Here is a 9,683-nt window from a genome sequence, read left to right on the forward strand (position 1 = left end):
AGTATTTATTGTAAGAGCGGGTGTTACTCGTTATTGCCCTGAGAGCCGTAGGTGTGGTATTGAACTGCAGTAACCACCTTTATGGGCAGTGGTGGGTCGGTCTCAGATACCAGAGGCCATCTGTCTCCATGCTATAGTGACTGTGTTAAGTTTGGAAAGCCATCTGTCTGGGTGTTGTAGTGCTAGAATTGGTCCCCAAAGCCGTCTGTCTGGGTGTTGTAGTGCTAGGAATGGCCCTGCAAACCGTCTGCCTGGGTGTTGTAGGGATGATGTCAGCTCAGTCTAGGAAAAATAGGGGCTGATGTGGACTGCAGAGAGCTCTCCGCTTGTACTTTCAGCTTCCGATATTTCTGTAATCATTGATCTCTGGAGCATTGCTGTGGAAGTGGGCAGCGGTCCAGCAGCATTCCCCAAGGCCTGGAAAGTGAAATTGGTGTTGTGCCTGTGCTGCCCTGGAGGTAGAGGGCTCCGGTCATGTTCCTATGTCATGTGGGAAACAGGGGCCAGAAAGGAGATAGACAGGAGACCTGCACAAGGTGAGCTTGCTGATCTGGTTCCCTGTGTCACAGGGTGGGCATTCCCTGGAGGGAAAAAGCACTGCTCGTACCCTCCTCATCTGGGGACACTGAAGGTGGGGACCTTGTGTCAGGGCTTTGCAAAGGAGGTCACAGCTCCACAGCTACCTACAGCACAGCGTCCCTCTCCCAAAAACCCTTGCAAAGGGAAGACACGTTGGGAAGGAGCCACTGAGCTCCTGTATGCCAAAAGAAGCCCAGGCTGAGCTGACCAAGCGGGAACAGGCTGTTGAGCATCTCTTACTGCCGGTGTTGGGGGGACTCCTCCAGACTACTGGGTTGGGAATGCTGCTGTGGCAGAAATGCATGCAGAAGGGTAAGTTGAGGGGTGGAATAGTGCAAGGCACTCATCCCAACCATGCTGGGGTGCAAAGACATGAAGGACAAGGCAGGACAGAACAGAAGGAATAGACTAGGCTAGAATCTGCTGGTAAAAGAAAATGGGATTTTGGGGCACACTATCCAAATAGCTGTACTGTGAAGAAGGAACAGACCATGAAGCAGTGGTGCCTGGAGGAAGCAGCACCACAGGGGAGTGGTATCTGGAGGGAACAGTGCTGTAAAACATGGTACCTGGAGGAAGTGACACCATTAACGCAGCAGTGCCTGAAGGGAAGAGAGCAGTGGGGGGAGAAAATACCTGGAGGGAGCAGCGGCACAGAACATGGCACCTGGAGGACGTGGCACCATGGGGGACCAGTACCTGTAGACATCAGCGCCATGGGGAACGGTGCTTCCTGGGAATGGCGCTGCGGGGAAACGGCACCCGGAGAGAGCAATGCCGGGGGAGAGTGGTACCTTGGGTAACCGCGCTGTGGGGGATAGTACCTGTAGGGAAGAGCGCTGCAGGGGAACAATACCTGTAGGTAGTTGCGCTGTAGGGGAGTGGTACCTATAGAGAACAGTGACAAGGGAGAATGGTACCTGTCAGCAGTAGGGGATGGTGCTGGTAGGGAACAGCGCTGCAGGCAATGGTACCTGTAGGTGTGAGCACTCCAGGGAGAGGTACCTGGAGGCAGCAGTGAGTGGTGCAGGAGAATGACACCGGTAAGCTATGGTGGAGTAGGGGAATGGTGCCTACTCCCATGAGCTGTGCTGTAGGTCATTGGAAAGAGCAGCACCAGGGAGGCTGTTCTCATCACATAGATGCTGTGAGGGCAGACAGGAAGGACAGTGCTGCTGGCATATGTGTCATGGGAGGTCACCACTGTAAGGGATATCCCAGGAGTGGTCTGCAGAGCCTTGAGGGCTCAGTGTGGGAGAAGGGGTGCTTCCAGGTGTCCACACCACAGCAATAGAGGTGGTAAAGCTGCCGCTACTGGAAACACTGCATCTTTCTCTGGTTGAAATATAGACATATTGAAAGCAATACCTTGGACCTCAGCCCTCAGTTTGCAGCATGAGGCATGCTCCACCTCTCTATCCTTTGAACGAGGCTAGAAGAGGTACAGTGCTCCAGGGCTCTGAACAGGGGTAGCTGGTTGAAATTAGTGGCTGATGTTCTTCATGCCACCAGGTAGAGACAGACGAGTCTTTCTGATCTAATGCTTAAGGAAAGCATCCTGCTTTGTTTCCAAGCTTCTCTCCCCCCACACTGTCATGTTCCCCATTTCTCCGGACCACTGACCCTCTTCAGTCCCTCCTTGCATGCTGCACCTCCCTTCTGGGCTTCTCTGCATCCTCTGCCGTGCTTTGCTGTGTCACATCCCCACAGTCCCACTGTCTTCTCTCCCAGAGCTGCTCCACTACATCCCCTCATCCAAAAGATCTGGCCTTCTGTGCTGCATCATCCCTGCTCCCTCAGCGCTGCACACCCTGCATGTGGTGCTGATGTCTGACAGGAATGGAAGACAGGGAGAACCAAAACAGACTGCTGATGTTGCAGATGGTGGCAAAAAGAAAAGAGAAACAGTTGTTGAGGCTAGTGCTCGGCCTCCACTTGAAGTTCCATGACTTGTGGTGGCTGAGTGAACCTCTGCACATCTACTGCGGGAGATGGAAGTGCCTCCTGAACAAGGCTGCCTGCCTTTGTGTCCTGTCAAACACTGCTCAAATGCACTGTTGAAATCCTGCACTAAGAGCAATAATACTATTAGAGGAGCCCTTGCAAATGGCTGCAACAGGATGTGTTCCTACCCTGCACGGGGATATATAGAGAGAAGTAATTAGCAGCGGCACCAATATGTGCCTCTTCCCAGAGGAGGCAGCCTGGCACAGTCTCCTTCACAAAGAGCAGAGGTGCCCTGGTTGTCAGGAGATGGGAACAGCCACACCGGCACTGAGAACAGAGCCGCAGCTCAAGAGAGCTCCCTCTCCACCAGCCAGAACGAGGGTCCAGGGTGCATCTCTGAGTGCACCATTGAATGTAAAGCCCTAACCATGCCCCCTTTTCATCTGAAAAGTTCAAAGGGATGCGACTTTTACTACCCCAGATACATTACTCTGCAATGGGCTGAGGCAGCTAGCAAGACGATGCCGGAGAAATGCAAAGCTGTAGAAAGGGGAAAGCCTGTGAAGGCTGTGAGTGCCCAACCAACCACACAACCCTCCTGGCTGTTAAGTGCATCTTTCTGGCATGGAGATGGTGATAACAGGATGGGGCAGCCCTCCAAAGAGCACAAGAGGGCAAAGCTCAGGAAAACAGACATAGCTTTTACTTTGCAGAGTCAGGATGTCATGGAGGAATGAGATGCTGTAGAGGGCATGACCATCCTCTTCATCACTTGGGAACTTTGTTTGATTTCAGGGGTTCAGAGTCACAAAACTGCATTTCTGGGGTGGAGGAGGGATCCAAAATCCTGAGTATAGTTCATAAAATAAAGTGGACACCTCAACTCCAAGGTGAGTTTTGGGCTCCGCCTCCTCACCATACTGCAGAGCATCCAAAACCAGCACTTTGTAGGTCAAAATTTACACCAGTGTTTACCCCCAAAGAAAGATTTCTACTTGTTTGCAGTGGCACATCGAAGTCTCTGAACCACTGGTATGTGCTGAGAATTAGGCTGTAGAGTCGTGTTTGCTCTAAATCACAGCTATTCAGGAATTACACCCTGCCCTGTTCCCGGGCTTTTAAAGTGGAAAGGATTGTGCTCATGGCACATAATACACTCCTTTAGCAGCAGAGCTCCAATGCCAGCATCTCACTGCAAGCAAAGGGACAACACTGGAAAAAGAATTTAGTGCCAGAAACAGACAACAGGAAAACCAGAATAAAAGACCCTGAACACAGCGTTCCTGCTTGATCCTGCGATTCTAAGCTGCCATTGGCACAAGGAAATCACCATAGCTTTGTTCACTGGAGAGGTAGCTTTTATTTCAGTCCTGCCAGTGCCCTCCATAGACTCAGCAAAGCACCTTCTGCCAGAGCAAGAAGTCATGGCACTCATCTACTCCCCACCCTGGGAGCACCCAGCACCAAGGCATTTCTGGAAGTGGAAATTATGACGAGTTGTCCCATTTGTCCAGTAGGAAAGTGGATGAGAGAGAGACATCAATATTGCCTCTTGAATAGAAGAAGTGAAAGACACTGAAACACGACCTCAAACTGGTGAAACCAGTGGCCACCAGGGCATCCTGTTGTCCTGAGAGGAAGAGCTGGTGCATCATCTAGGACACAGATTCCAGCCTCTGCTTTGACTAGCACAGAGTAGAGATGAAAACGGAGCTGACTTGGCTCTGGTCTCATATCTTGCTTTCTATCTGTAGCTAGGAGAAAGAAAGGAGGCAACTTTCCGCATGCTCAGGAAATAGGACAGTTGGTCTGTGGCCAGCCCTGAGAATGACCCCAAGACATGCCCTGGCAAGCTAAGCTCTCACACTGGCCTGTGTGGCCATCTTGTCCCCTGCGATGCTTTGGGCTCCTGCTTTTGCACCCTGCAGTGTGAGCATGGCTGTCCCCCGCACCCCAGCTGGGTTGACTGTGCCCGTTTGTGGTGCATGAGCATGTCAGCGCACATCCAGCCAGGCTGTACCCGTGTGTAAGTGAACATCACCGTGGGATGCACAGCCACAGTCCCTCTGCACATAGGGGTCAGGGTGCCACAAACCAGGTGGCTTCAAGCTTTGTGTCAGGTTCCCATGCAAGCTCTGGCATGGCCAGTGGGCTCCAAGGAGGCTGGGATAAGGTTGGAGAAACAAGTGAGAGATCAGCAGTGCTGGCCAAGCAGCCTCAAGGAGGCTGGAGCAGGGTGAGGAGAGGCCAGGAGACTCCTGAAGGCAGTGAGTACCAGAGGGATGCTGTGGGGCTCGGTGTGATGTGATGGGGAGGGCTGGCAGAGGCTGAAGGGTCCAGGAGGATCCTAAGGGTGGGTGTGGAGGCTGGGGGCTGTGCAATGATGTGACCCTCTCGTCCTTTTTCTGCTCCTCATTAGAGTCCCCTGAGCGGAGCAGGCTGTGAAGGGGGTCTGCGCTGAGGTATGTCCTTATGGCTTCTGCCAGGATATCACAGCTTACACGTGCGCCAGGGGACGGGACACAGGAGGCAGCTCCTGGCATGGGGAGCAGTGTGGGTGCCAGAGCCTCTGCAGGAACCAGGGGGAAAAACTGAGGTACCTCAGTTACCAGAGGAACTGAGGATTTGGGATACAGTCACTGGGGGTTGTTTTAGGGCAAGACATTCTCATGCACTGGTTCGCGGATAACTTTGCCCCTTCTTCCATGCCCAACTCTTTAGCTCTCACTTATGACCCTTGTCAACTGTTCCCAGCATTGTATGGAGCCTTCTCCTGCAGAGACCTTCCTCACATCCCGGGGTTGCCTGTGTCTGAAAGCTGTGCCATTGTAACTTGTGGACACTTCTGTCCAAGAGCCCTGACCTGGTGGCAGAAGTCGTGTGCCAAGGAGGGCAGAGCCCCCAGGATCGTGCCAATGGCTCTGGTTTGCTTCTTCCCAGGGTTGAAGGGTGCCAGTGCATCTGTCCTTTTTTGGGAGGAGGGATTGTGTGAACCCAGTGTGTATCTGGTGGGAAGGGGTATGCCCTGAGCTGGTGAAAGCCCCATATGTCTCAGGTCTCCAGAGCTCCTTAGTATCTCCCTCTGTCAGTCTGCAGGGCTGTTTGTCAGCAATGCAGTGGAGTGAGCTGCTGGATGGAGAGGCGGAAAGGACTTCTGTGAATGAGACGGGATGTCTGCAAGTCAGAGCAGCGTCAAGGTCATGAGCAGCTCCCCCTTTCATCCCAGCGTCAGCACCAGGCTTGATCTGCCAGCAGGTGCTTGTGGAAGTGGGCAGGGATGTGTCCCAGGCAGCAGGAGGAGGCTATGTTGTGCCCCACGTTGGGGCAGATGGCAAGGGATGGCTTGTGTCTGGGATGGCTCTTGGAGGGATACTCACCTCTGCATGGAAATGCCAAGTTTTGGCCTCTGAAGATTTGTGACAGATACTCCCTGTGTTAAGGACACATGGCCAAGGCTCAAGAAGACCTTGTAGTGTCTGGCATGGAGGGTGGCTGGGATGCGAGTACACCAAACCATGAACTGCTATAGCTGGTTGTCAGAGTTTCCCGGCTATGCCAGGAGCAAGGTTCTATTGATGCCCTCAGATACTCGGCTCTCTCAGGGGCTGGTGTTTGGTGCACAGAGAGGCTTGTGCACTGCTGGAGCAGGGACTCAGGAGTATCAGATGTGTCCAGCCTCTCTGGTGGTAGACACGGGCTGGACCATGTGTGCTTCATTATGCTTGGGGATTCCAGGCTCTGTGGGAGACCAGCCAACTCCTGAGGACTTTTGGCTGGGCTTGGGGTTCCTGCTGGTGGGTGCTGGGGGAGGCTTGCAGGTGGCCTGGCATGCTTGATGGTGAGCAGGGCAGGGCTGCCCAAGGATGGTGCTCAGGAAATGTGGTTGTGCCTCAGGGCAGTGAAGAGCCTGACTGTGTTTAAGGCAGTTCCCCGTCTCTGCATGGTGAAGCTGTCAGTGGTGCCCAAAGGTGCTGGAACAAAGGAGTTCCTGGAGCCCAGCAGTGTCCAGGTGGTGCCCACAGCTGTGGGGTGATGAGTCCAATGGCAACCTGTCTCCTGCTGTTCAAATCCAGTCTGTGTAGCTCCTTCTGTCCAGTGCTCATCTCCAAAAGCGGTGGGTTCAGTGTGCTTTGGCCCCATGCTCTGCCTCCCATTTCTCTGCACACGCCTGCTGCAGGGTGGATGCTTGTCCAGGGGGAGCTGGGACTGTGAGGTTGGACAGAGGGCATCAGCTGCCGGGAGCCTTGGGTTCCCCTCCCAGCTCTGCCTTTGCTTCCTGGGTGGCCATGGTTCCTGCTGTCTCCTTCCACTGTGGTTAGGATGGAGACATCCAGGTTCTGCTGCTCGTCCCTGTGCTCCATCCTCACATCCCAAGCCGGTGGTATCCAGGTGTACGTAACGATGCTCTCACTTGCTTCTCTGCAGATCTCCGGCCTCTGCCCGATGTAGCCATGACTGGGACCTGTACCCGGGAATGCACAGAGTTCGGCCACTCCGATACCTGCTGGATGCCTGGTCAGTCCTCCCCCAGCCGCAGGCCCAAGAACGCCCTCAAACTCTCCACTTTTGTGCCTTACCAAGACAGAGGGAGTCAAGAGCAAGTCGGGAATGGCAGCCCCAGACTCTCAGAAGAGCGCAGCACCAAAATGGCCAACCTCCGCCTGCTCCCCACGTACAGTGCCTTCTCCAATAGTAGCCATGAGCCCTGCAAGGACTCTCCCATGGAGGAAATTCCTCTCACCCAGACCTCGGACTTCCAGCCAGCCACCACCCCCTCGTCCCAGACTACCAAGAGGGAGATATACCTGTGAGGCTGGGCCTGAGGAGCAGAGAGCAGACGCGCTTCTGAGGCCAGTGTCCAGAGGAACATTTCAAACTTCAATGCTTTATCGCTCCGGCGGCCAGTTCTCCAGGCAGTGGGCTCGGCGGACAGCAGGGCAGGGCGAGGCAGGGATGTGAGGAGCGCCTTTTTAACCCATTTTTCCTGGGGCCGGGGTGGGTGGGAAGGATGAAAGCATCCGAAACCCAATTTCTGAGCACTTGCGGGTGCATGTCTCCGAACTGCTGTGTCACCGGGAAGGGCTGGGCAGGCTCCTGGTGCAGAGGGCATGGCTGGGGAGAAGGGCTTATGTACCAAAGGTCCACACAGAGCTCGTGGAGTTCCTGGGGCATAGGACGAGGGGTGTCCCTGCACACAGGGAGTGAGCTGCCTGTCTCTTTGCTGTAGACTCCTGTAAATACGAATCTTAGGAATGACATTCAAGTCCTGCCTGATTGAAACTTTTTATTGTCCTTGAAACAAAAGACATTTAAACAAAAAACAAACAAACAAACAAAAAAAGAAAAACAAAAAAAAAAAAAGAAAACAGAAACAAACCGCAGGGAGCAAGTTCCAGCTTTGAATGGTTTGCTGCGTGGAAGAGCCCACGGGAGCGCAGCGTCTGGCCCACACTCATGTTCTATATTGTAAATAGAGATGTGACCAGTCCCTGAAACAGCAGCTGGGGAGCTGGAGGAGAGGGGCAGCGTCCTAGCCGGACTGTAGGGACTTTGCTGTTTTTCAGCCTGGATCTCTTTCTGAACGTTGTCACTGTGCCCACAAGCTGCAGGGTCCCTAGGGACTGCCCGGTGCCATAGGCGGGGTCTATAGGGGGGGTTCCTTGGTGGTGACCCTGCACCCGGCAGCTGGAGGAGGGATGGGGAAGCCCCCAGTAAAGGGACCGGCTGGGTCCGGAGAAGCCCTCAGTCCGACTCTGCTGGCAGGGAGGTTGACATTGGCTGTGGCGTCTCAGGCCATCGCCTCGTGCCTCCTCCGGGGCAGGGGATGCCCATGAGGCCGGCTGTGCCATGCCTTCGACCTCTGTCCTGTCTGCCTGTAAGCCACCATTGCCTTTGTGAGGAGGAGCTTTGTCTCAGGGTCACACCAGGGGCCACTGAGCCCCTGCCCGCTGGAATCCTGCTGCCCTTAGGCCACGGGCCACTCTCACGGGATCCAGCTTTCTCTTCCATTGTCAAAGGTTGACTGGTCTCCCCAGTGGGTCCCTGCTGCCCTGCATTCTCAGCTCCCTTGCAGGGTACCCAAGCAGGGTGATGCTGTGCATGCGGAGGGGACAGGACCACCTCGCCCCACAAGAGACTCCACAGACAGGGATGCCTGGTTGCTTTCCTGAACCTCTCTGCTCCCCTGAGAGCTGGGGCACAGTTCTGTTTTGGAGAGCTCCGCGTGCACCCCTGGCAGAAGGGGTCTGGGAGACTGACACCTTATCCCTGGGTTGCCCTTCCCAGTCCCCCTGCACCGGGATGCGGGGAGGGGCTGTGCTGCACCGTTGTTCTTCCCGTACTCACGCATGCGTCAGTTGTCTTCATCTCTGGGATCTTCCTTAGGCAGCAAGGCCAGTGGTAGCTGCAGGATGGTTCCCCTAACTGTTTATCTTTGTTCCAGGCAGTCCACCACTATGGGGCTCGTGGATGGCTCTGCTGGACTGAACTGGTATGGGGACACCACAGGGACAGGGCACCCCAGCCGCTACAGGGCAGAGACTGCCCTGCCACAGCTGTAGTGCCTGTTGGGGTGCAGCACTCTGGGGGGAACCCTGACCAGTCTCTTCCCCCTCTCTCCAGCATCCCCTCTCTGAGCAGCTCCTCTCCCTTTGCTTCGGCGGTGGTGGCAAGATGTGGCTAGTTCCCCGGCACAGCTCCGGTTGACCTGAGAGGACGTGGAGCAAGCCGAGTATGGGTGACAAGGGAAGGGCAGCAGAAGGCACCTGGTCGCACGCGCTCCCTTGTGCCCCAGTCCTGCTCCTCGCTTTCCCCAGGCAGCACCATGCCATGCTGCACCGCCCACGGCCCCAGCACCTTGGGGTGCCACCCGGAGGAGGCAGGACCCTCCTCCCGGCCTCCTGCTGCTGCTCCCCGCCGACTGGCTGGGGGTCCCTCGAGGCGGGTGTGATGCTCCCCGTGGATGTCCACCTACCTGTCCGGACATCTCTGCTCTACCCTTGCCCGCGGTGGCTGCCCAGCAGGGCCCACTTTCCCCTGGCCTGGCTGCCTGAGCAGGTCATGCTCCTGAACTTCTTTTTATTGTAGCTCTGTAGTTTCAGGGCCAAACTGGGCAGAATGTGCAATTTGGCCGCGCTGGCCAGGATCTTTGACTCCAC

General features: G+C 55.2%; 1 protein-coding gene across 3 annotated transcripts in view; it reads left to right on the top strand.

The window, feature by feature from the left end:
• PCDH1 (protocadherin 1) overlaps positions 1-7,902 on the top strand; it is a 53,036-nt gene extending 45,134 nt beyond the window's left edge. For 2 of the 3 annotated variants that reach the window (XM_065030318.1, XM_065030319.1), the window contains exon 5: positions 6,952-7,902. In XM_065030318.1, the coding sequence (XP_064886390.1) occupies positions 6,952-7,337 (386 nt within the window). In that variant the 3' untranslated portion in view covers positions 7,338-7,902. Of the gene's footprint in view, positions 1-4,945; positions 4,989-6,951 lie in introns of all 3 variants that reach the window. The other variant, XM_065030320.1, reaches the window with a different exon arrangement.
• Positions 7,903-9,683: the final 1,781 nt, after the last annotated feature.

Source organism: Columba livia, chromosome 14 (assembly GCF_036013475.1).
Source record: "Columba livia isolate bColLiv1 breed racing homer chromosome 14, bColLiv1.pat.W.v2, whole genome shotgun sequence".
Lineage (NCBI taxonomy): Eukaryota > Metazoa > Chordata > Aves > Columbiformes > Columbidae > Columba > Columba livia.